This window comes from Pristiophorus japonicus, chromosome 5, assembly GCF_044704955.1.
Source record: "Pristiophorus japonicus isolate sPriJap1 chromosome 5, sPriJap1.hap1, whole genome shotgun sequence".
In the NCBI taxonomy this organism is placed as follows: domain Eukaryota; kingdom Metazoa; phylum Chordata; class Chondrichthyes; family Pristiophoridae; genus Pristiophorus; species Pristiophorus japonicus.
This window is the reverse complement of record NC_091981.1, coordinates 224,828,119-224,855,803: the sequence shown is the minus strand read 5'-3', so window position 1 is coordinate 224,855,803 and position 27,685 is coordinate 224,828,119. Positions and strand designations below refer to the sequence as shown.

The window sequence follows — 27,685 nt, the reverse complement described above, 5'->3', positions numbered from 1 at the left end:
ATTAATGGCGGACTCTGGGTCATCTGAGGTTGTGCAGCAGCAGCCATTTATATTCCTGCTCGAAAGCGACGTTACTTTGTGCACAGCACTGGCCGAAACTTTTTTACTCTGCGAATCTGTTTCGTGTTGTCGCTGGTGGACATAACTGCCTGGGCTATCGTTTTGGCTTTGCTTAGATTCCGAGTTTCAACAGTGAACAGTTTGCGAAGGATTGCCTCATGGCCAATGCCCAGTACAAAAAAGTTTCCAAGCATTTGTTCTCAGAATCCCTCAAATTTGCAATGTCTTGCGAGGCGCCTTAGTTCGGCAACGTGGCCCACCACTTTCCTGGCCCTCCGACCGTTGACACGTGTAGAACCGATATCTTGCCATCAAAACGCTTTCCTTAGGATTTAAGTGCTCCCGGACCAGCGTACACAGTTCTTCATAGGATTTAGTTGTAGTTTTTACCAGAGCTAGAAGATTCTTCATGAGGCCATAGGTTGTTGCCCCACAGACAGTAAGGAGGATCGCCCTTCGTTTGGCAGCGTTCTCGTCCCCTTCCAGCTCGTTGGCCACAAAGTATTGGTCAAGTCTCTCCACGAAGGCCTCCCAATCGTTCCCTTCTGAGAACTTCTCCAGGATACCAACTGTTCTTTGCATTTTTGCGTGGTTGTTCGTTACCTCATCGTCAATTGATACGCTCTTAATAAAGGATGAAACCGAGTACTGTGAACAATGAGCAAGTATGACCTTAGCTCCTTTAATAAGACTCCAGAGTGCAGGTACCTCGTGGGTGGCCTGCTTATATACAGTGTTCCCAAGGGATGCTAGGATCCCTTGGGACGCCAACAGGTAGGCTCTCTGCTGGTAGTGTGATACAGGTTGCAAGGGGTTAAATACATAACAACGAGCACATTAAGGAAATGATAGTAGTGAAAGATAATGGCAGAGGATACAGAGATTGCAGTAACTTAAGGATAGGTGGCAAAAAGGCTAGGAAGATAGGGGTAACTATCAAATAAAGTTCACACACTGTCTAACACAAGGACATACCTCAAACAGAGCAAGGAGAAATGGAAGGAAAGTCAGAGTAGCTCAATGAGGAAACCAGATATCACATCAATTGATTCAAGAAATTCACAAGGCACTTGGCTCGGTGTACAACTGTTAATAGTTCGAAAGTCCACTCGAACTTAATTAAGCATTAAATTCATAGATAAATCTTAATGCTATGACACTTATTCTATTACAAGCCATATGTAATGATTTTTCACATATCATTTTGCACATCATGTCTTGGGACACCTCTTCTGGGTCAGAAGCTAGATCCTGTTCTCTCGAAGTGCCAGATAATTAATTTACTCCATTCTCCATTATACAATCATTCTATTGACCATACAAGATTTTGTTTTTAACTTTTTCAGCCGACTGTGATGCAGGTGTCATTCAACAGATTTCCATTCACATGACCAGATGAGAGTAGAATCATAGCTGCTGAAAAAAACTCACTATTATCTAAACTTTCTTTGTCCAGTATTTTCTAGTACCCTCTGCTTCTTCTTTCTTAACCATATTGTTCTGGTCTGGTGGGTTTTCTCCTTCTAGCTAGTTTTATGCCAGAAAAAGTCTTGTTAAACTACGTGACTGTCTGCATGTACAAACTCAAACTAACTTCACTGAACCCATGATGCCTATGTTAGCCATTTGTCATTGTTAAAATCTATATCAAAGAGCATCTATTTTCCATCAGCCAAGATGAGGAAAAGGGAATCTATAGTATTAGGAGAATCGGCGGTGAGATTTGTGAAGTTACTTTTGTTTATAAAGCTACAAGTGATTTATCTACTTAAGGCTAAGGTTGTGGATATTGGAAATAGGGTGGATGGGCTAGTGCTGAGTAGGACAGAAACCAATATTGGTCGTCCTTGTGTGAAAAATGATGTAAGGAAGGATCAGACAGGGGTGCTCAAAGGGTTTTAAAAAAATAACGTGCCTTTACATAGCATCTTTAATACAGAAAAACATCCCCAGATGTTTTACACAATGCATGTAAAATGGACACCAAGCTAAAAAAGATAAAGGAGTAACTAAAAGATTGGCCAAAGAGAATGGTTTTAAGGAGGATCTTAAAGGGGAGAGGGAAATGGAGAGCCAGAGGGGTTTAGGGGATGTGGATGAAGACATAACCACTAAATGGAGTTCATTCACTTACTAACAAGGAGAGATAATTGGAGGGAAAGTCATCATGGGCTGCTGTTAATGGCTTAACCAGCAAGGATTGAGGCTGGAATAGGTTGAGGTGAAGGAGCAGGTCACTGTCCTGTTTGGATCTGGCAGATTGGGGAGAAAAATAGAAGAATCTTTGCTCAAATAACAAACAGTTAATTTTGCTTCTCAGAAAGCCCCAGTATACAGAGTTTTGAAAAAGGCTATAAATATATTTTTTATTATCTGAGTGATATCATTTTCATTAATGTTTAATAGATATTCTGAAAGGCATAACAAACAGCTTGGAGGAAGAAACCAAAATTAATTTGGATATGCAAACTGACATCCTCATCATCTTGTCCAGCATCTGTGAAAATGATATTCATAGAAAGGTAGGTAAATATTGAATAATGCAGCTCAGTTGTGATTGTTTTGGCAAACGGGGTCCATTCAAAACTCTTAGGCTGGAATTTTCTCCTGGGATGCGATTGGGGGTGGGGGGGGCCTCCAAGGCGGGCGGGAAACCCAGGAGACCGCATCTGAGGCCTTGGATTCCTGCCCGCAGCCAGCTAGCCAGTCTTTCAGTCTGCGGGTAGGCCTGCACATGTAAGGGGTGGGTCGGCATCGGGCATCGCGGGGTTGGGGGAAGGGGGAGGGGGGTCGGCATCGTAGACCGCGAGGGGAGGTCACGGGGTTGCCATCAGGGATTGCGGGGGGAGTCGACGGTGAGGATTGATGGGGTTGGTGGCAGGGGTGGCAAGAGGATCGGGGTGGCCACCAGACGATTGTGGCCGGCTTCAGCATCATCGGTGAGGGGAAGGGGGAAGCCTTATGGTGGGGATCAGAGGCCTGGGGAGGCGACCAGACACCTCGTGGGGGGTCTATGATCGCCGTGGGGGGCGGGGTTATGGTAGGGACCCTGGATGCAGCTGTCACCGCCTCGGTTTAACTGCCGGGTGTCACGAATTGTGTTAAACCTATCCCCATCCAGTTAAATTCAAAATGGAGGTTAAAAAGAGATTCCAGCCTCATTATAATATTGAAATTGACGTTCCACCCTCAGCAGCGGGTTGGTCGCCCGCCTCCAGCAAAACCAGAAATGGGCGGGTTGGAGGTGGGATCACGTCGGGAATCTCATTTTTAACAATTTAATTGCCCCCACGCTCCAATCCCACCCATGTTTTAGGGGAAATTTCCAGCCTTGATATCACTATGCTTGTGGAAGCATGTATGCGCTGTACCCTGAGTCACATATATGACTATGCATGGGGGATGGTTTCACCATTTTTATTTAAAAAGTGTCTCGTGTGCCTTCCCAGTATATACTTACTGCCATGTTGCTTGTCAAACTAAGGAATTTTGATGGGTAAGTACAAATAGTACTGTAGTATATGTCTTCATATTGTTGGATTATGGACAACTGTATCAGTTCCTTTTGTTACACTGGAGCTGACACTATATAATGCCACAGCTAAACTACATTGGGTAAGCAGTGGAATAAGAACACATTTTTATTCGGCTCATTTGCGCCTGGGTTAGTACCCCGGCGGTGCGTTAAATGCTGTTTTTGGGCATTATGCCGGGCGTCCAGGATTTACTGCCTGGGCGGAAGATTTGGCTATTGGTTTGCGTCGGTGCAAAAACTTACTCTCCATTTTTAGTGTGATAATGACATCAATCATCGTGCAACGCTGCGCTAGCGCCCCGGATGGAACATTCGGTCTTAACACTCGCCCCAGGAAATGCCTGAAAAAAACAGGCAGTCCCAGGGTGTGGAAGGCAGTATTGGCAGCATTTTTAAATGGAGGGATGAGGATCCTGCACCGCAGGTCATATTGACTACAATGGTTGTGCACATAATGCTGTTTGAAGCTCCAACTTGCAAACTTCACTTTTATTACTGTGCCCTTACAACTTCAGTGAGAGAATTTAATGGAGGCATTACTAGTTCGCCAGCATATCATACTCCATGCTATTGTCATGCAGTGTCAAGCTAGAGGAAGGACTCTTGGCCATGTTGGCCCACGGATGATGAGAGGCTGAAGACATCCGGGGAGGAGGGCTTACCCCCCCACGGATTTACAGGCACCAATGCTCAGACCTCCAGCTCTCTGATGAGCAGTGTGTGAGAAGGCTGCTCTTCCGAAAGGAAGTGCTGACAAAGATACGTCATCTCGTACAGGCAGACACATGCCTGCACCACTCTGGAGGCAGCCTTCAATACTTCCCTCAACAGGTTTCCAAATTCATTATGTTGCACAGCTTGGCCATCATGTGTGGCCAGGCATTGCCTCAGGTTGAGGAGGACAACGAAGAGGAGCCTAGCGAGGCCCCCATTGGATAGTCATCCCATCCACGGGGGAGGCAGCATGGAGATGCTGCTGGACCCAACACTTGCACGTCGCCAGCTCGTAATAGACCAGCTCTCCTAAAGGGAGGAAACTGAGGAATGGAGCTTAATACTAGACACGCTATGTGCCCCCCATAAATGCACATCTCTGGTGAACGTTGGAAAGATGCACAAGACATCAATGGCAAATGATGAGTCATAAATTTTACTGCAACAAAGTCACAAAAACACCCCCACCAAAATAAAACCATACAATATGCAACGTTATGTTGCAGGGCACTAAACCACAATGAAACTTCTTTACGACCGCAAGTTTTGGCTCGGTCGCACAAAGTCTGTTGTGTAACGCCTGACTTAATGCCAATGCTCCTCCAACTTACAGTCGAAACTTGCAGTCAGAGAAGCAAACTATTTTCAGCCGCTAACTCTCCACTAGGATCTTATCACTCCTCTGGTTTTTCTACAATCCTAATCTAGCAAAAGTATGTAACGACAGCATCTTATGCCAATTAGATTACAGATTGGACCTCCCTGGTCCAGCACCCTCGGAACCTGACCGGTGCCGGAACAGAGATTTTTCCAAACCACGGGAGGTCACGCTTACCGGTATCTGTCAATGGCACGTGGGCTCCTATGTGTGTCTGTATGTGCTGGTAGCCTGTGGGCGGCTCGCTCAGCACCCGCACACACACTCACTGACTGACAGCCACACCAGCCAATCGCTGATCACACTCACTGACTGACAGCCGCAACAGCCAATCTCTGAACACATTCACTGACTGACAGCCGCTCCAGCCAATCACCGAACACGCTCTCTAACTGACAGCCGCTCCGGCCAATCGTCAAACACACTCATTGATTGACAGCCGCTCCAGCCAATCGAAACTTTTTAAAAATAAACCCTGCTCTCCCTCAGGCCCAGCTAATGCCGAACCACGGATGGTCCCGGACCAGAGAGGTCTAACCTGTATTAGTAATGTAGAAGGCTGAAAGAGACTGTTAGATAAATTTTCCTCTTGCACAGACTCCGGGAAGCTGGCTGGTGGAGTGTGCTAGCTGGCCAACCGATAGTCCTGACGGGAGCCCCATTCCATTTTGAGGGACAGGCTAGGAGAGTGAACATTCAGCTGCCGGACTGCAGGCAGAAAATGAGCGCTCCAGGACAGCCCACCGGCTTGAGGTTGCCGCAAGATCAGGTGGCCTAGCAGATCTCCACAACGGACGAAGCTAACGGAAGAGTGGCAAAGGCCCAAAACTACACACAGTGCTCTAACCGTAGCCTAACCAGTCTTTTGTACAAATTTAGCATTATGTCTTTACTCTTGTATGCTATACTCATATTTCTAAAAGCAAAACATATGTTGGTCCTTTTTTTATGCCTTCATCTACTGGCACTTGCACTTTCAGAAAATGATGTATTTGAACCCCATGTCATCTCTCTGTTCATCCACACCCTTCAGTGACCTTCCATTGAGTGTATACTTCCATTCCTTGCTTTTTTGAACAAAATGTTTACCTGGGACTTATCCATGTTAAATTGCATCTGCTGCCTATCTTCCCATTCCATTAACCTGTCTGTGTCGTTTTGAGTTCTTTTGTAGACGTCACCATTTGCCAAACCTCTCACTTTTGTGTTGTCAGCAAGTTTCGAGATTGTGCTCCTTGTGTCCAAGAGCAAGAGAGAGAACAATAATGAACCAAGCACTGATCCCTGGATTACACCATTTCCAACCCTTCCTCAATTCATGCAACAGGAGATATGAGAATAAATTTCTTCGCCTAGAGGGTGGTGGGGGTCTGGAACTCACTGCCTGAAAAGGTGGTAGAGGCAGAAAGTCTCACCACATTTAAAAAATACTTGGATGTACACTTAAAGTACCGTAACCTACAAGGCTACGGACCAAGAGCTGGAAAGTGAGATTAGACTGGACCGCTCTTGGTCGGCTGGCGCGGACACGATGGGCCGAAATGGCCTCCTTCCATGCTGTAAATTTCTATGATTCTATGAACACCTTGTTACCCTCTTGGTTTCCTGTGTGTTAACTAACTTTCAATCCATGCTACCACATATCCTGTTATATCATCAAGCTATTTTTTTTAAACACATCACTTATGGGCGCTATATAAATGCAAGTCTTTCTTTCTTTAACGAAAGAGCCCCACGACTGCCCCGAGATATCTCCAACTCTGGCCTCTTGTGCAACCCAATTTTCATCGCTCCACCAGCTATTCACAATCAATATCAATGATTTGGATGAGGGGACCAAATGTAATATATCCAAGTTTGCTGATGATACAAAGCTAGGTGGGAATGTAAGTTGTGAGGAGGATGCAAAGAGGCTTCAAGGGGATACAGACAGGCTAAGTGAGTGGGCAAGAACATGGCAAATGGAATATAATGTGGAGAAATGTGAAGTTATCCACTTTGGTAGGAAAAATAGAAAAGCAGAGTTTTTTAAATGGTGAGAGATTGGGATGTCCTTGTACACGAATCACTGAAAATTAACATGCAGGTACAGCAAGCAATTAAAGCAAATTATATATTGGCCTTTATTATAAGAGGATTTGAGTATAAGAGTATTAGGGGAGATGAGAACTAGGGGGCATAATCTTAGAATAAGGGGCCGCCCATTTAAAACTGAGATAAAGAGGAATTTCTTCTCTCGGAAGGTTGTAAATTTGTGGAATTCACTGCCTCAGAAGAGCAGTGGAAGCTGGGATATTGAATAGATTTAAGACAGAGATGGACAGTTTCTTAACTGATAAGGGGATAAGCGGTTTTGGGGAGCAGGCAGGGAAGTGGAGCTGAGTCCATGATCGGATCATCCATGATCGGATCAGCCATGATCGTATTAAATGGCGGAGCAGGCTCGAGGGACCATATGGCCTATTCCTGCTCCTATTTCTTATGTTCTTATGAAACACCTTCTGAAAATCCATATCAGTACATCCAATGTACCTTACATTGTAATACAATATAATAACACTGATACTAAACATTTTATGAAACCACCAGAATTCACCATGCCAGTAACCAGAATTTTACTTTTAAACCTGGAGACTTTCATATTCCAGCAAAATAACTTTAATGAAGCATAGACCAGGAATAAACGTTCTAAATAAGGGAAAAGCCAACTTTGCTAAGTTGAGAGGTGATTTAGCCATAGTAGACTGGAAACAGCTACTTGAAGGTAAATTAGTGTCAGAGCAGTGGAAGACATTCAAGGAGGCGATCCGGAGGGTTCAGGCGAAATATGTGCCCTTAAAGAAAAAGGGTGGGACTACCAAACCTAGAGCCCCCTGGATATCTAGGGACATGCAAGTTAGGATAAAGAAAAAAAGGGAGGCTTGTGACAGATACCGAGGGCTAAATACTGCAGAATCTCTAGAGGAGTATAGAAAGTCCAGAGGTGAAATTAAAAAGGATATTAAGAAAGCAAAGAGAGAGCATGAAAAATTCTGGGCAAGTAAAATCAAGGAAAACCCAAAGATGTTTCATAAATATATTAAGGGCAAGAGGATAACTAAAGAAAGGGCAGGGCCTAATAGAGACCATGACGGTAATCTGTGTGTGGAGGCGGGAGGTGTGGGTATGGTTCTTAATGAATACTTTGCATCCATTTTCACAAGAGAGGGGCGATGTAGACACTGCTATCGAGGAGGAGGAATGTGAAATATTAGATGAAATAAACATAATGAGAGAGGAGGTATTAAGGGGTTTAGCAGCTTTGAAAGTGGATAGGTCCCCAGGCCCGGATGAAATGTATCCCAGGCTGTTAAGTGAAGCAAAAGAGGAAATAACAGAGGCTTTGACCATCATTTTCCAATCTTCTCTGATTTCAGGTGTGGTGCCAAAGGACTGGAGAACTGCTAATGTTGTACCTTTGTTTAAGAAGGTAGAAAGGGACAGACCGAGTAAATATAGGCCAGTCAGCCTAACTTCGGTGGTGGGAAAATTATTGGAAAAAATTCTGAAGGACAGGATAAATCTTCATTTAGAAAGACACGGATTAATCAAGGACGGTCAGCACAGATTTGTTAAGGGAAGGTTGTGTCTGACTAACTTTTCGAGGAGGTAACAAGGAGGGTCGATGAGGGTAGTGCATATGATGTAGTGTATATGGATTTTAGCAAGGCTTTTGATAAGGTCCCACATGGCAGACTGGTCACGAAAGTAAAAGCCCATGGCATCCAGGGCAAAGTGGAAAGTTGGATCCAAAATTGGCTCAGAGGCAGGAAGCAAAGGATAATGATTGATGGGTGTTTTTGTGACTGGAAGTATGTTTCCAGCGGGATTCTGCAAGGCTCAGTACTAGGTCCCTTGCTTTTTGTGGTATACATTAATAATCTAGACTTGAATATAGGGGGTATGATTAAGAAGTTTGCAGATGATACTAAAATCGGCTGTGGTTGATAATGAAGAAGAAAGCTGCGGACTGCAGGAAGATATCAATTAATTGGTCAGAACAGTGGCAAATGGAATTTAATCCAGAAAAGTGTGAAGTATTGCATTTAGGGAGGCTAACAAGGAAAGGGCGTACACATTAAATGGTAGGATATTGAGAAGTGTAGAGGAACAAAGGGATCTTAGAATGCATGTACACATATCCCTGAAGGTAGCAGGCCAGGTAGATAAGGTGGTTAAGAAGGCATACGGAGGAATGCTTGCCTTTATTAGCTGAGGCATAGAATACAAGAGCAGGGGTGTTATGCTTGAACTGTATAAAAAACTGGTTAGGCCACAGCTGGAGTACTGCGCGCAGTTCTGGTCACCACATTACAGGAAGGATGTGATTGCACTGGAGAGGGTACAGAGGAGATTTACGAGGATGTTGCCGGGAGTAGAGAATCTTTGCTATGAGGATAGATTGGATAGGCTGGGTTTGTTGTCCCTGGAACAGAGGAGGCTGAGGGGAGACCTCATTGACGTGAATAAAATTATGAGGGGCCTAGATATAGTGGGGAGAAAGGGCCTATTTCCCTTAGCAGAGGGGTCAACAACTAGGGGGCATAAATTTAAAGTAATTGGTAGCAGATTTAGCGGGGATTTGAGGGAAATTTCTTCACGCAGAGGTTTGTGGGGTCTGGAACTCACGGCCTGAAAGTATTTGGATGTGTACTTTAAGTGCTGTAACCTACAGGGCTATGGACCTAGAGCTGGAAAGTGGGATTAGGCTGGATAGCCTGTTGTTGGGCGGCACGGACACGATGGGCTTAAATGACCTCCTTCCGTACTGTAAACTTCTATGATTTTATGAAATCAACCCATTGTGGACTTCTTTCATATAAATTTTTATTACTACTTTTAATATTTGCTGAATTTTCCTACTTCATATTTCTATTTAACTTTATATACATTAGTTGCTTTAGCGTGAATTTACACCACAACTGAAGCATTGATAAGCGATGTCCTTCTACACTATTACTGCAGTTATAGTGTAAATGCGGCCAAATCTGGAACCAGGACGAGTCTGACACCAGAGAAAAGTCGAGTGAGACTGTCTGAACTCCACTATGTTTTGAAGTCAGTTTGGTCTTTTAACACCTGATTTACATTGCACAAGTTTAATTTCAGTGTGAAGTTGAAACTGCTTTGCACTGATGCAAAACTTGTAAATTAATCCAAAGGGCTAAAAATTGGATATGGCCACAAAACGGGCAGTGTCATGGCCCAACGATATTAAGCTGCGCCAGGTCAAAATGGTCTAGGTAGCACACAAAATTCATGCTCAGGCCTCAGTAACATGATTATAGTCTTGATCTCAGCGCTAAAATTGCTGCTTATTGGCTTACCGCTCGATAGATGTGGCAATATTTGCTCCAGTCAAGTTCCCAGTCATGTTTGGTACAGGGTTTTTATTCAATACTTAAAGGGAAGGTGCATTGATGCTACAGCACCTCATTGTCAATCCAGTTCCAACTCCACCTGGAAGCAAACAATAGTGGACGCAGCTGACTGAGCCTCAGCACAGGGAGAGCCCGAAGATTCTCAGACGAACTGGTGGTGGCCGTGGGGAGGAGTTGGGCTATCCACTCTGTCATTGCTCTTGCTGCTGTCTGTCAGCCAGCCAGCCCAGACTGCTGCTGCCATGCCAAGGTGGTGCAGTCTACAGCTGGGCCTTCTAGGGCCAGAGTTGCTCAAGGTTGTCCTGCAAGGTCATCTGAAGGCTCCACCATGGAAACCCAGCAGCTTTCCACCAGCCATGCTGCAGCCACTGGGGGAGTACTTCTTAGGAGCACTAGGGCAGGAAAGAGCATCTGAACAACAGAAACTAAGGGATTACACAAGGGTAATTTGTTGATATTGTATGTGTAAATTAATATTTGATAAATGTATTAATTTTATTTGGAATCTTTTGTGATGGCTCTCACTTCAGCTTTGTGCCCAGGAGGACGCTGTGATATTCCAAGACAGAGGGATGGTGTGATGAAATGTGGTGAGCAATGGTGATCTGGGGTTTCATTCATTGGAATCAGCCTCTGATGAGGCATTCAAGGAAAGCCCATCCAGAAGGGAGATTGGCTACCTGCCTCCTCGCTTCCTCCTCATCCTCTTCGTCTTGCTCTTCTTCCTTATCCTCTGCTCTCCCACCTCATCCTCTCCTCTCCCACATCCTCCTCCTGAGGTGGTCTCACAATCCCTGGTGGCAAGAGCTGCATCCACATTAATGGCCAAGTTGTGAAGCATGCAGCAGACCACCACAAAATGGGACACCCGCTCCACTGAGTACTGGAGTGCTCCTCCCAAACGGTCTTGGCAGCAGAAACGTTGCTTCAGTAGTCCAGTGGTCTGCTCAATGATGTTCTGGGCGGAAGCATGGCTCTCATATGAGTGCTGGACACGAGTGGTGGGGTTGTGAAGGGGAGTGATCAGCCAGGTGCAGAGTGGATAGCCCTTGTGGTGGAGCAGCCACTCTCGAGTTTCATGTGGTGGTTGAAAGATTGCTGGCACACCAGACTGACGCAGAATGAAGGCATCATGACTGCTGCCAGGATACTGGGCATTCCCCATCATGATGTGCTGGGCGTAGTTGCAAATCAACTGCACATTAAGTGAGTGGTGCCTTTGTGGTTGCGGAACATCTCGGGATTGATTTTGGCTCCCGCAAAGCCACTCGGTCGATGGTATCCTGCACCATGGAGGAGCCCGATATCCTGGAAGAAATTGAGGACCACAGTGACCTTGACTGCCACTGGGAGAGCTGTGGTCACCCTGCTGTCAGGTTGCAGGAGGTGACAGAGTTCTGTGACCACCTCCTTGGTGAAGCAAAGCCTTCTAATACACTGCTCCTGGCTTAAATGGATACAAGAGAAGTGCTCTCAGAAGACCCTAGATGGATAAGGCCTTCTGTTGAGAGCCCTCCTGGCCCTCATCCTCCTCCCTCTGCATGCATCTGTTCGTCTTCTTCACTGCCTCCCCTCCCTCTCCTGAAGATACTCAAGTGCGAGGGGGACAGCCAGGAGAGCCCCCTGACTGTGAGCAAGTGTGAGCAGAAGCCTTTAAATAAGAATGAAAGCTTTCTCCACATGCAACAATACTCCCTGTTACCTTAGAACCTTGAAAGAAGTTTATAAAGCTCCTGGAGTTGCAGAAATTTGCACAAAGCCAGTCAAACTGCAGAAACAGGTCAGTCATTGGCAGCGTGCCGGCCACCCGAAAATGGCGGGTGCCGCAGGACCCACTGTATCTGGCAGTAACGGGTGGCACTAAATCCCCAAATTTTTAGCCCTTAATATGTAATGTCTGATCTGACAAAGGATCATAAGACCTGAAATCTTGACCATTTTTCTTTCTTCATAATTGCTGCCTGATCTGCAAAATGTTTCCAGCATTTTCTGTCTTTATTTCAGATTTCTGACATGTGCACTATTTTTGTTTGGTGTTTAATATGAAATAACGTCAGTACTCTCTTTCATTTATATCAGGAACTGTTTGGTGCCCTTGGAGTGGAAGTTCTCATGAAATTATTGAAGATTAATCCCATTAATTTCTACAGTGGCATGGGTCACAACAAGCTTATACTGTCCACAGTAGATTGTATCTGGTAAGTTCTTTGTTATGTTGCAGCAATAAATCATTTCAATCGTCCCTTTGTCAGTCTGTATTTTGTTTTACATTTCAGAATATGTGCAGAATGTAAACATTATGGCCCCAAGTTTCCACACGCTACAAAACGGGCGCCCCTCCGAGCTGGGTGCCCGTTTTTCGCGCCGAAAACGGCGCCGGAAAAAAAACACGCGATTCTGGAGCGCCCTGCAGCTCCATGTCTGCTTGGCGCGGAGGGGCGGAGCCTACACTCACGCCGATTTTGTAAGTGGGAGGGGGCGGATACCATTTAAATTAGTTTTTTTCCTGCCAGCAACCCTGCGCGTGCGCGTTGGAACGTTCGCGCACGCGCAGTGTGAAGAAAACATTGGCACTCGGCCATTTTTGTAGTTCTTTGTAGCTGTTTAATTTTTGAACATTTTTTAATAAAAGCACATTGCCATCAGCACATCAGCACTGAGGCTTCTTGCAGCAGTGAGAAGGCTGAAAGTTGAGGCAGCCGTTTCCCGACGGCCTCCCCCTCTGCCGTCGGGAATGGCTGCTGAACTTGTGAGGCTTCCTGCAGCCTTCTCACTGTCTCCTTCCCCCCCCGGTGGTAAAATATGCTTGTTGTTACAGGTCATATCTAGTTACAGTCATGTATAGCATGGTAAGATACAGTTGTATACATTAGTGTGAGATACATGACACTTTTAGATCTAATCTCCCTGCTCCAGTCATCTTCTTATCCTGAAGTCGTTAACTCCTTGATAGGATACAGTTCCATGGGTCTATTCTATAGTCAAGACAGCAACTGTCAAAAGGCTGTTTTACCATGGAGAGCATTGTAGCTGAGCTCAGTTCTGTCCTCACAACACACATTTCCCAGAGGGGACACTGAGCTGAGGGCATGGGGTGCTGCAAACAATTGTTGCACTCTGCTCTGCCCAGTGGAAATCAGCTAACTCAGCATGAACCAGGGATAGAAACTGGCATCCTTCTCATCTATGTTGCTTAACTATTTACAATCTTCACAACTACAAAAACAGTTTATTCCATAATTTTAATCACTAAAACTGACCAATTTGGCCATTCTTGCTTTGTGGGGCATAAAATATCTCCATGATGATTAATAACCAATTTGAAAAGAGAAGAGAAAATAAAAGTGCAGTATGAGATGATGCAACGAATCTCTTATATGACAACTCAGAAAACTAACAGCCCCCAAAAAACTGACAACTCAAATATGGCCCTAAATATATATCTCTGAAAACAAGCCATTAGACATAACGGGCCCAAGTTTCGAGCCGCGCCTAGAACGGCGCAGTCCCGACCTGGACGTCCGTTTTTCGCGCCACAAAGTGCGCCTAAAAAACCCTCCAGATTCTCCAGCTCCCTGCAGGTCCTCTGGCCCTCGGCGCAGCGCAGCAGGAGCTGTAGGGGGCGGAACCAGGTCCCTGCGCTGAAAACAGTGCCGGGACCTCTGCACATGCGCGCTACAGTGGGCACGCAAGTGCAGTAGCTCCAGGCGCCCAAAACTGTGTGGGAGAGGCCGAAGCACGCAGCCCCTAGCCCTGGCCGAATGACCTCACTGGGGCTGCGTGAATAAGGCTCCTCCCACGGCCAGCTCCTGCTTCCACCCGACTCGACTCGATTCCCGCTTCCCGCCTCCGGATCGGACCCGACACCGACCCGACTCCCGCCCCCGGACCCGACCCGACCTGACCCGACTCACGCTTCCCCCCCCCCCGCCTCCGGACCGGACCCGACACCGACCTGACTCCCGCTTCCCCCCCACCGCCCCCGGACTGGATCCGACCTGACTCCCTTCCCCCAACCTGACCTCCCTCCCCCCGACCTGACCTCCCTCTCCCTCCCTCCCCCCGACCCAAACCAAACCGACCTCCCTCCCACCACCCCCCCCCGACCCGCACCCCCCGACACGACCCAACGCCACCTACCTGTAAATCTGGTGCTGGGGACGTGCCCTGCCCGAAGTCTCGGGCCCGGCCCGTTCAGCCTCCCTCCCCCTTCTCCTCCCCCCCCCCCCCAATCTCCTTCCCCCCCCCCATCTCCTTTCCCCCCCTTCTCCTCCTTCTTCCCCTTCTCCCCCCATCCCCCTTCTCCCCATCCCTCCCCCTTCTCCCCCATCCCTCCCCCTTCTCCCCCATCCCTCCCCCTTCTCCCCCATCCCTCCCCCTTCCCTCCCTCTGCTTCCCCCCTCTCTCCCTCTACCCCCTCCTCCCCCTCCCCTCGCTGTCAGAAACACAGACACTGACAGACAGAGAATGAGAGACACACACAGACAGACAGAGAGATAGAGACACTGACAGAGACACACTGGGGGGGGGGGCATCCCAGCACGCTGTTGGAGGGTTCCCGGTGCTGCAGTTGGTAAGTAGAAAATGTTTTATTTATTGATTTAAAAAAAAATATATTTCTTATTAAGTTTTTTTGATTGATTTATTGGTTGATTTATTGATGTATTTATTATTGATGATGGCTCTTTATTTGTAAAACTGAAGTGTTTAATGTTTGTAAACTTCCCTTTAAACCCCGCCCCCCCCCATTCCCTACGCCTGATTTGTAATCTACGCCTGATTTTCTAAAGTATAGACAAGGTTTTTTCCAGCGTACAAAAATCTTCACTTACTCCATTCTAAGTTAGTTTGGAGTAAGTTTTCACTGACGAAACTTTGAAAACAGGCGTAAGTGGCCGGACACACCCCCTTTTGAAAAAAAAATTCTGTTCCAAAGTGAAACTGTTCTAACTGACTAGAACTGGAGCAAACTAAATGATGATAATTTGAATTTCTAAGATACTCCGTTCTACACCAGTTGCTCCTAAAAATCAGGAGCAAATCATGTCGAAACTTGGGGCCAACATGAGTGGAACAATGTAACTTAAGGTGTAGGTGTCCCAAACATTCCTTTGCTTGTATTGATGGAAATAAACTTACCAGTACACAGAAACCTGAGGTGGGTACAAACGTTGAAGGCACAAGATTTATTTTCTATAAAAGTCTGGGACATTCTCTTCTCCCTTCTTGAAATCTTTGATTTTGAACATTTTTATTTTTAAATTTGGTGAATTTTACAGTATTTTGAAGTCTACAATTGATCAGCCAATCCATTGTTCACCACTGCAAAATCCTCTCCTCTCTCCTTCTGGCGCAATATTTTATCATTATAAATATAAATAAATAATTAACATTTCCACAAAGATAGCTGTTAAAAGTAGGAATAAAAATTTGAATTGAGCTAATAAATGTTGATGTTTTCAAAAATATGAGAAACCTAAAAGTAAAAGAAAACCCAATCAAGTTAAGTACAAACATGTGTAGAAGATGTTTACCAAGTAACATTTTGAGCGTAACCTCAGGGCAACACGGGAGTTTAAATTTTTGTCGACAAGCACACAAATGCTGATGGTTAGAATTTATGTGAATTGGCAAGATAGCAATCAGTTTAGAACAGATTTTTTTCCACAAAAGCTTGCAATTGTTCAGACTGGCTGTCTAGGACTAAAAACATCTTAATCACTTGAACTGCTATTGGAATGAGAAAAATTTCAACCACAATGGGCTGAAAATTGCGGTTGGATGCTACCGACCCCCCTGCCCCCCCACAAAAACTCCAAATGTACCTGGTGGTCCCACTCCAACAAATACTTCGGGTCCGAGGCCTAGCTGCGCAGGAGCGTAAGCGCTTCCTGGGATCATGTGGATCTGGACCACCAATCGCAATGTAGTATTCTCATTGATAGTAATGGGAGCTCCCATTACTGTCGATGAGAATACAGGAGTGCCCCTAAAATCAAATAAAACACGAACATAAATTTTTTAAAAACACTCCACTTTTTAAAAATTATTAGAAATTGCATTAAATTAAATGTTTCAGAGGAACATTTATTTTTTTGAATTTTTAAAAATGTTTTAATAGTGTTAAAAATAAACTTGCCTTCATAGACAGGTGTTTTAATATAAAAATAAGTAATAACATTTATTTTTTCTATCTATTAAAATAGCCCAACTCTCCGCCCACGAAGTCCCTTCTCCCGGGGATGCATGCGATTGCAAGTGTTGGTTTCAGGCGCATGTGCTTTGCGTACCTAAACCCAGAACTCTTCAGGCACGTGCGCACATCGTACACACCCGGAGAGACTGGAATTTCAGGGCCACTAAGTTATATATGTAGAGTGAAGGCAGTTTGAATCCATTTCACTACTTTCTAAACAGGGAGCTAACCCAATTTCAATACTGGCTAAATAATTTCATAGTAGTAGCCTGAATGCATCCCAGAACAGTAATCCAAAATGTAGCCATTCTCATTCCTACACGTCAGTCTGAGCACATTATGTCATTAGTGGCAAATGGGAGCTGAATTTAAAGCCTGTATAATCTTACTGTACTTGCCATTGGTCACTTGATATTTGTTCAGGAGTGGGAACTAATTAATCATTCTGACCACACATGTGCAAAATAATTTTTCCAATGCAATATTCAGGGCTGCATGAAAAGGACAAGGGAGCATTAGCTAGTTTACACTGGCAGTTGCCCTATATGGTTATTTAATCAAAGCAGCTTACTCTCCTGGCTCACACATGAAGAATAGCAACTGAGCAAGGTATCTCTGAGCTCTGCTACTCCCATTGAGCCATATCCTATCATGAGTTACTGTCTTCAGAACAAAAGGTGTAAGGCACCAACATAATTTTATAGCACACTATGCTAAAGAGTATAATGGCCATAAATAGATGCTGAGGTTGTTTTCGCTGGCTGGAGTGTCTAGAACTAGAGGCACAGTCTCAGGATAAAGGGAAGGCCATTTAAGACACAGATGAGGAGGAATTTCTTCATTCAGAGGGTTGTGAATCTTTGGAATTCTCTGCCTCAGAGGACTGTGGATGCTGAGTCTCTGAATATATTCAAGGCTGAGATAGATAGATTTTTGGAGTCTAGGGGAATAAAGGGATATGGAGATCGGGCGGGAAAATGGAGTTGAGGTCGATGATCATCCATGATCTTATTGAATGGCGGAGCAAGCCCGAGGGGCCAAATAGCCTACTCCTGCTCCTAGTTCTTATGTTCTTAAATAACAGTCAACGTGATTGAAGAAACGTGATTTAACTTTAGCAAGTTATTGTTAGCACACAGATCTGTTCAGACACTGGCATTTTTGGTGCCTTTGGGAATTTTATTGCAACATTGGAGGGAGGGAAAAATTAATAAAGAACGAAAAAGAAAGAGCTTGTATTTATATAGCATCTTTCATATCCTCAGAATGTGCCAAAGCACCTCACAACTGATAGTTACAATAACAGGATAGCTAACAACAGGATATCTATTTATTTACAATTTATCAATTTACAAATTTACAAGTTATGAAGAGGTGGTGGAGGACGACCGGGGCCTGTTTGTTTCGGCATCATTGTGAGGCAGACAGCAGCAGTTCATCATGCACCTCCTCCACCAGCTGAGCCTCTGGGCAGGTCTTGCTGTTTTATGCGAGACCTGAATGGCGATATTGTTGTTGAATGTATCCAGTACTTCATTAGCTTTGACCCTCGTATACTCCTCCAGGCTACTGAGCTTATCCTCAAGATGTCCCATGGCACATCATCATCATAGGCAGTCCCTCAGAATCGAGGAAGACTTGCTTTCTCTCCTGAAGTGAGTTCTTTGGTGGCTGAACAGTCCAATACGAGAGACATAGACTTTGTCACAGGTGGGACAGATAGTCATTGAGGGAAGGGATGGGTGGGACTAGTTTGCCGCACGCTCTTTCTGCTGCCTGCGCTTGATTTCTGCACGCTCTTGGCATTGAGACTTGAAGTGCTCAGCGCCCTCCCGGATGCACTTTCTCCACTTTGAGCGGTCTTTGGCCAGGGACTCCCAGATGTCAGTGGGGATGTCGCACTTTATCAGGGAGGCTTTGAGGGTGTCCTTGTAACATTTCCGCTGCTCACCTTTGGCTCGTTTGCCGTGAAGGAGCTCCGCATAGAGCACTTGCTTTGGGAGTCTCGTGTCTGGCATGCGAACTATGTAGCCTGCCCAGCGAAGCTGATCGAATGTGGTCAGTGCTTCAATGCTGGGATGTTAGCCTGGACAAGGATGCTGTTGTTGGTGCGCCTGTCCTCCCAGAGGATTGCTCACTGATTGACATGTCGTACACTGACTGACGATGTACTCCATCGCTTTATCTAAACCTTGCCACCATAATTAACTGCGTGCAAAACTCTTGGTCAAACGCATTCCCAGGTGCTGGTCATGAAGATCTCCTAACAATTTAGACCTGAACCTATTTGGGATAACTATTCTTGCTCCCTACATGACATAATCTTTATCCACTGACAATTAATTCCTACGGATGAAGTATGGATGTATATCTTCTTCTGATACCTGGATTGGCCAGCCATTTGCTATGTAATCATACACCTTTGATGTAACTGGGTCACGTTTGGTTGCCCAACCAATCTCTTCAGCTGTGATTGGCAGCTCATCAATGTATGAAAAATAGAACACTTCTTCCCTATCGGGTGTAACTTGTGATGGGGTAGGCAATCTAGACATAGCATCAGCATTACTGTGATCAGCTGATCGTCTGTACTCAATGTCATAAATATATGCTGACAAAATCAAAGCCCATTTCTGCATTCGGGCTGCAGCTAAGGTTGGAACTGGGGACTTTGTATGGAGGATTGCTGTCAGGGGCTTTTGGTCAGTAACTATGGTAAACTTATGACCAAACAAGTGTTTGTGAAACTTCTTGACCCAAAAACTCAATGCCAAAGCTTTCCTTTCGATATGCGCATAATTCTACTCAATAGCACTGAGTGTGCGCGAAGTAAAAGTAATTGGTGTCTCCTCCCACTATCTAGTACATGAGAGATCACTGCCCCAACTCCGTACGGCGAGGTGTCATACGCTAGCTTGATCTCCTTAGATACATCACAGTGAACTAGCATGGTACTCTCTACTAACTGACTCTTACACTCTTTGAATGCCGTGTCACATTCTTTTGACCACTTCCAAGCTACCTGTTTTTACCGTAGCTCATTCAGTGGATGTAACACTGTAGCCAAATTTATGAGGAATTTTCCATAATCACTCAAAAGACCCAAAAATGATAGAAGTTTAGAGATATTCTTGGGAGTGGGTGCATTTCTGATTGCACCCAGCTTTCCCTTGATTGGATGTAAACCATCTTTGTCTACTCTGTGCCCTAAGTACTCCACTGAGTTTTGAAACATCTTGTACTCTGTGCTTCTCTAGCCATTTGACCACTTCATTCAATACCTTATAATGGATGTGTCTGTTTGGTGCTGAAATGAGTATATCATCTAAATAACACACTACCCCTTCAATCCCTTGCAAAATTTGGTTCATCACCCCTGGAATATGTCAGGGGCGGAAGACACTCCAAATTGTAGCTTATTGAATTGATATAAGCCTAAGTGAGTATTTTTCTTGTCAAGCATAACTTGGACTCTTCAACTAACTCAAGTTGCAGGTAGGCGTTTGTTAGATCTGTGAAAAGATCTGGCCAGCTGTCAGCATTGTGAACAAATCTTCCACATTTGGCAATGTATTTGGTAAATTGTACTCTAGAACCTGGTTTACTCTTACCTAACGGTTACAGAAAACAGAGAATAGCGATAAACGGGTCTTTTTCAGGTTGGCAGGCTATAATCTAGTAGGATGCCGCAAGGATCAGTGCTGCGCTCAGCTATTTACAATCTATATTAACGACCTAGATGAAGGGACTGAGTAATGTATCCAAGTTTGCTGACGATACAAAGCTAGGTGGGACAATAAGCTGTGAGGAGAACACAAAGCGTCTGCAAAGGGATATAGATAGACTAAGTGAGTAGGCATTAAGGGGGCAGATGGAGTATAATGTAGGGAGATGTGAGGTTATTCACTTTGGTAGGAAGAATCGAAAAACAGAATATTTTTTAAATGGTGATAAACTTTTAAATGTTGGTGTTCAGAGAGATTTGGGTGTCCTTGTGCATGAAACATGCAGGTACAGCAAGCAATAACGAAGCCAAATGGCATGTTGTGCTTTATTGCAAGGGGGTTGGAGTATAAGATTAAGGAAGTCTTGCTACAATTGTACAAGTTCTTGGTGAGACTACACCTGGAGTACTGTGCATGGGTTTGGTCTCCTTATCTAAGAAAGGATGTACTTGCCTTGGGGGCAGTGCAACGAAGGTTCACTAGATTCAGGGATGAGACGGCTGTCTTATGATGAGAGATTGAGTAGATTGGGCCTATACTCTCTGGAGTTTAGAAGAATGAGAGGTGATCTCATTGAAACACACAAGATTCTGAAGAGAATTGGCAGGGTAGATGCTGAGAGGTTGCTTCCCCTGACAGGAGTGTCTAGAACTAGGGGCACAGACTCAGGATAAGGGGTAGACCATATAAGACAGAGATGAGGGGGAATTTCTTCACTCCGAGAGTTGTGAATCTGTGGAATTCTGTGCCTCATAGAGAGCTGTGGATGCTGAGTCGCTGAATATATTCAAGGCTGAGATAGATTGATTTTTGGAGTCTCGGGGAATCAAGGGATATGGAGATCGAGCGGGAAAGTAGAGTTGAGGTAGATGATGAGACATGATCTTATTGAATGGCAGAGCAGGCTCGAGGGGCCTTGGGGCCTACTCCTGCTCCTATTTCTTATGTTCTTATGTTCCAAAATGAGTGTAGAAACATAGAAAATAGGTGCAGGAATAGGCCTTTTGGCCATTCAAGCCTGCACCACCATTCAATAAAATCATGTATTTGTACATGTCTACTTATTGGTCATCTAGCAAATAAAAAAATACTAAAGAAAGCAATAATTTTAAAAAGTGAAAAAAATGTAATGTTTTTATATTTATTGCAGGTGCTGCATTGTTGGGTGCTATACAGCTGAGGACATTTTCCTTGAATTGGGAGGCATTTTTCTTCTACTAGATTTGCTTGAAGTAAGCATTCAAAATTGAAAGCTGGTATCAATAAAAGTGACCTTGAATCTGTTAATTGTCATAAAAACCCAACTGGTTTACCAATGCCCTCTGAAATGCCCTAGAAAGCCACTAAGTTGTATCAGAACACTGAGCACCTTCACTACACCGACTGCAGTGGTTAAACAATAAAGCCTACAACCTTCTCAGGGCAACTAGGGAAGGGCAATAAATGCCGGCCTTGCCAGTGACGCCTGCATCCCAGGAATGAGTTTTTTTTAATTATGTTTTTGAATATTATATTACACAATATTTATATCATCCCAACTCTCTCCCCCTCACCTCCCCCCCACATGCAAAAACAATGTTCTGCACTGTTAGATGTAGAACGTGGCTTCATCAGAACATAGTGTAATATGTCAAGTGAAAGTATTTTAAGAGATGTTCTATTTTCTCCATCCTAGTTTTGTTCACTAGTACAAAAATAAAAGGGAAAGCCATTTAATTACTACAGAACATCTGAAACATCATTAAATATATAGGGCTGGATTTTCCACTTGTTACCACCTGTGTTTTCGCCCCAGAGTGGCAGCAATGGCAGTGGTAAGCTCTTCCGGGCAGCCGGCCAGCTTCCAGTGCCCGGGTAGGGTTTTCGGGGCCGGTTTCGGCGGGACGTGGAGCATTACCGCCCAGAAGAGGCGAACCGGTGTGCAATGCCCCTCTTTGCAACACCAGCTCGATTTTTGGCTCCAGCACGATCCATAGAGCTCCGTGCTGGGACCGCCTGTGAAAACGGGCGGTTCGAGCTGTTGCGGCTGTAGTGAGGTTAGTAATGTCCACCTTAGGTAAGTGTGATTGTTTTTTTTTGTGATTTATGTTGTAGTGGTGTGAGTTACTTATTGGGAATGTATGGCCAGCATTGCTCAGAACTTATAGATACAACAACAGCTTGCATTTATATAGCACCTTTATGTAGAAAAACATCCCAAGTTGCTTCAGAGAGGTGTAATCAGCAATAAATATACAGCAAACCAAAACCTGAGATATTAGAAGGGATGACCAAAAGCTTAGTCATAGAGGTGGGTTTTAAGGGGGGTCTTAAAGAAGACGAGGTAGATGGGTGAGTTTAGGCAAGGAATGCCAGAGTGTGGCACCTATGTGGCTGACGGCACAGCCAACAATATTGGAGCGAACATGGAGGGGATGCACGAGGCCAGAGTCAGACAAATGGAGAGTATGGTTCGGTGTGGGGGAGGTGGGGGGTGCGGCTGTAGGACTGGATTGAGGCCTATTTTTTCATTTCTTCATTTACAACTCCTTTTCCTACAATAGTCATGCTTTCAAATTACATTTCACTTGCACCAAACAAAATGAGCAGGACTTGCTTGAGGGATTGCAATGGACCTCACAGATTTAGTGAAAGAACACCAGTTCATGAGAGGACAAGTTAGGCATATGTAGCTGCACCTCTGATGTTGTACATGGACCCATCCTTACCCAGAACCTGCATATGCAGATCACGACAGTCCTACCTGGATATATCAGAAGGGATCTGTTTTAGCCATGTCTGCCTCTTAAACAAGTTGTCACTGAGTTAATCCATCTCCTCAAGGCCGGATTTCAGACAACTTCTACCAGAGGGACAACTCTTTCTATGGTTGTGAATGTCACAGCTTAATCCTCCAAGGCATTATTGATAGCATATGCCAGTCAGTCAGTTGGCTGTTCACAGGCACATCAATCAAGTAACACCCGCCTTGGTCAATAAATTGACCACTTTGTCTGTGGAAGGAACTATCAGCATGACAGGACAAGGTGGCAGGGTTTCCAAGGGTGCAAAGGTATCTGGTCAACACCTTCCTCTTCCTCCTCTGTCACCATCACTTTTCCTCCTCTGCCACCATCACTTCTCCTTACCTATGTACTCAGCCTCAACCAGTGCTGCTTCCTCATTAATTTCATCCTCTAAAATGTATGCAGCTATGTTTCTACTAATATACACTTTGTTGGTAATACCATGCTAAGTATCAAATGACCAGTATCTGGGGTACTGATAGCATTGAAAGAAATCTATATTAATTGAGCTGATGATCTAAGAAATAGCAAATTAAATTGAATGTAGATAAATATAAAATAGTGCTCATTGGCACATGATACTGTGAAATGTAGGGGAGTCTCCAATTGCAAAGATAAAAGGATAAAAGATTTGGCATAATTATTGACTATTCAGTTGAAAACATGTAGTCAGTAGGAAATTATAGTCAATTGAGTATTGGATGCATCCCAAGGGCATGTTGGCTCACATAATTCATTGGTATCTAGAATAAAGATAAGAGTAAATCTAGATTATTTTTGGCACTCTACCTTCATATTCACATTGAATCATTGGAAAGAGGTTCATAGAATCATAGATGGGTATAGCACGGAAGAAAGCCATTCAGCCCATCGAGCCTGTGCCAGTTCTCTGTAAGAGCCAGTCAGCCAGTCCCACTCTCCTGCCCTTTCCCCATAGCCCTGCAAATTTTTCTCCTACTTATCCAACTCCCTTTTGAAAGCTGCATTCCAGACATTAACCACTCGCTGTGTAAAAAAGATTTTCCTCATGTCGCCTTTGGTTCTTTTGCCAATCACCTTAATTCTGTGTCCTCTGGTTCTCGACCCTTCTGCCAACGGGAACACTTTCTCTCTATCTGCTCTGTCCAGGCCCCTCATGATTTTGAGCACCTCTGTCAAACCTCCTCTCATTCTTCTCTGCTCTAAGGAGAACAACCTGAGCTTCTCCAGTCTGTCCACGTAACTGAAGTTCCTCAACCCTAGAATCCTTCTCGTAAATTATTTCTGCACCCTCTCTAAGGCCTTCATATCCTTCCTAAACACTTAAAGGTTTATTCCTGGTTGAAGGAAGGCAGAGCAATAAGAATTGAAAGCCCTTTCCCTGTATCTCAGAAAGCATTATTACACCTCTGTGAAGCACCTTGGGACTTTTTCTACATTAAGATGCTATATAAATGCAATACGATAAGGTATGAAAACTTGTTTACTGATGAAGCTAGATTAACAAACAACTTAGTACATGGGAAAAATAGATAGATTAATTTACATTGTTGGCATTTCTAATTCCTTGGTTTAATGTTGTTAGTTTTTTCTATTGTCAGAATTGTATATTTGTGTTGCAATTTGTAACGTTGAATGATTACATCAACAAGGAGAAAATAAATAATACAATTTATTGTTTGTAATCTCTGCTAATTTGCTTTAAAAAATTATTTTTGAACTATTTCAAGTGGAATTTTTTTGTCTTCCTATAAAGTCAAGCCCGAAGCACATGCACAATTTGATACTTGGGACTTTGCTTGAGTTATGCGACAACTCCAAAACGATCTATCATGTAAATGTGTGGCGTGGAAAAAATGATTGTACAGCAGCTAGCTTTCTACTACATCTTTGGAGACAAGAGGAGAGAGAAATGCGAGTCAGACGGGATGACCACGGAAGAATTTTAGGTAAATGTGTTTGAATGAACTTCTGTAGTATTAAGAATATAATGTACCTGTCTCTCACCTTGTCATTTTTGCCTGTTATTTTGCAGCCAGACATTTGTGCAGAGGCCTCTCACAGAAATGTGCAACACCCTCATTAAGACCCTGAAAACATTTTGACAAATTTCACATGCGATTTCCTGGGTTTTTCAATGGGAATGTGCAGTATGTTTACTGCGTCCATTTAAAATGGGTGATGTAGGAAATGCACATGCTGAACCATCGGCTTATGCTCTTAAAGTTACGTGTCTATATTTGTAATTTGTAGCTGCAATTTGGATTCTTAGATTTTAGCTTCTGGTATTTTTTCCAGCATTACTATCCTTGCACTTGTTCTTGCCTTAGCTTTTCCAATTTTTAAAATTACCCTTGCATTTTCTGGCCTTTTGGGTGCTTGAATTTTAGTTGCAGCTACCAAAATCCATAAGGTGGCATATCTTCTGGGTGTTCCTCTTTTTCTACAGGTTTTCTAGGAGGAAGTGGAGAGCTTGAAGTGAGATCAGAGTCAGATCCATTTATAGGAACATAAGAATTGTTAGACAAAAAAAGACCACGGTTGATCTCGTTCACGTTCTACCAGCCCGATAGTTATGTGATACACCGATAATGGACTTGTTGATTAATCATGGCAATCATTTGCCATCAGTTAGCCTCCAACAGATCCAGAAATGATACAAGGAAAACCCCAGCGGTAGAGAGCTTTGGGAATCATAGGCCCAAAGTCACCTTTTCCTCCCAAGCATGCTATACTTACCACATCTCAAGTCTCAAATTACTCATGTACTGTTTCCCAAAATGTTTTATATTTAAGGCTATCCGGACCTATGGGCTGGATTTTCGGCTCATTTGCGCCTCGGTTAGCACCCCGGCGGGACGTTAAATACTGTTTTGGGGCGTTATCTGTGTGTCCAGGATATAGCACCGGCTGAAAGATTCAGCTATTGGTTTGCGCCCCACCCTCCGTTTTTAGCATGATGATGACGATGATGATGTCAATCGTTGTGCAAAGCTGCGCTAGTGCCCTAGATGGAATTTTCGGCATTAACGCCTCATTTAACGCCCGCCCCAGGAAACACCTGAAAAAACCCAGGCGGTCCCAGGGTGCAGCAGGTGCATATTTAAACGGAGGCTGGAGGATCTTATATTGCAGCTGTCAGTGACCGCTACGGTTGTGCGCAGAATGCTGTGTGAGGCTCCGAGTTGCAAACGGCCCTTTTATGTGCCATGACACTTTGCTTACAAGGTCAGTGAGAGATTTCAATGGGGGCAATACTAGTTCGCCAGCGTATCATGCTGGTTGCTATTGGCAGGCGGCTTCAAGCTGGAAGAATGGTTCTTGGCCATGTTGGCCCACGGATTCGAAGAGGTCGCAGATGTATGGGGAGGAGGCCTTACCCCCCCACAAGTTTACAGGGAACATCACTCATACCTCCAGCTCTCTGAGGCACAGTGCGTTAGAAAGCTGCACTTCCAAAAAGAAGTGCTGACAGAGATATGCTAGCTCCTACAGATAGACCTATAACCTACTAGTGCCAACAGGACTGCGCTGCCCGTCGAGGTGAAGGTGACTGTGGCGAAGGCCTTCTATGCCTCCAGCTCCTTCCAGGCAACGGCAGGGGACATATGCAGCAGCTCTCAACACACTGCACATTGCTGAATTTGCCAGATTACAAGGGCACTATACGCATGCAGAATGGATTTCATAAAGTTCCCAATGAGCAGGGACAGCCAGAATGCGAGGGCTTTAGGGTTTGGAAGAATTGCAAGCTTCCCCAAGGTTCAAAGAACCATTGACTGCACACACGTCGCCTTGCGAGCAGCATCACACAATGCAGGGGTCTTCAGAAAACGAAAGAGATACCACTCCCTAAACGTACAGCTAGTCTGCGACTACACACAGCACATCCTCACAGTGAATGCCCGCTATTCAGGGAGCGCACATGGTGCTTTCATCTTGCATGAGAGCAGTGTGTCACGAATGTTTCAGCGACAAAGACAAAGGCAGGGCTGGCTGATCGGGGACAAAGGTTACGGCTTGGCCACCTGGCTCATGACACCCCCTCCGGAACCCCACCACAGAAGCCGAGCAGCAGATGCCTGGACCACTCCGGAGGCAGCCTTCAATACTCCTCAACATGTCTCCAAATTAATTGTGGTGTGCTGCATGCGACCCAACGTAGCCATCGTGAGGAGCCAGGCATTGACAGTGGAGATTGCAGGACCACCTCAGGAAAAGGAGGAGGAGGAAGACGAGCCTGGCAAGGAACCCATTGCGGAACCACCGCAACCACAGTGGAGGCAGCGTGGACATGCGACCGCAGTAAGAGCCTTACATCACCAACTCATCATTGACCGGTTTGCTTGAATAGGGAAGGTGGGGTTGCAGCTTTGACTCGCGACTCTGTGACACCATGACGGCTCATCTACACTGAATTCTGCAATGAGTCACAAGACACCAATGGCAAAGGTCCAAAAAAACATTTTTATAAACATCAAACAACCCAAAATGATACAGTGATTTAACGAAAACTGTTTCCTGCAAAAATAAGCCATTTCTTAACGCACAACTAATTACACTTTGAACAATTCTGCATGAGCTTGTGCCAGCCCTTAATGGCTCTATGCCA

At 44.7% G+C, this 27,685-nt stretch overlaps 1 protein-coding gene across 3 annotated transcripts in view; it reads left to right on the top strand.

Annotated features, from left to right (window-relative positions):
• LOC139264616 (cilia- and flagella-associated protein 69-like) overlaps positions 1–27,685 on the top strand; it is a 206,062-nt gene that overhangs the window by 114,057 nt on the left and 64,320 nt on the right. For all 3 annotated transcript variants that reach the window (XM_070881352.1, XM_070881354.1, XM_070881353.1), the window contains 4 exons: positions 2,467–2,582; positions 12,467–12,585; positions 21,459–21,540; positions 24,830–25,022. In XM_070881352.1, the coding sequence (XP_070737453.1) occupies positions 2,467–2,582; positions 12,467–12,585; positions 21,459–21,540; positions 24,830–25,022 (510 nt within the window). The remainder of the gene's footprint in view (positions 1–2,466; positions 2,583–12,466; positions 12,586–21,458; positions 21,541–24,829; positions 25,023–27,685) is intronic.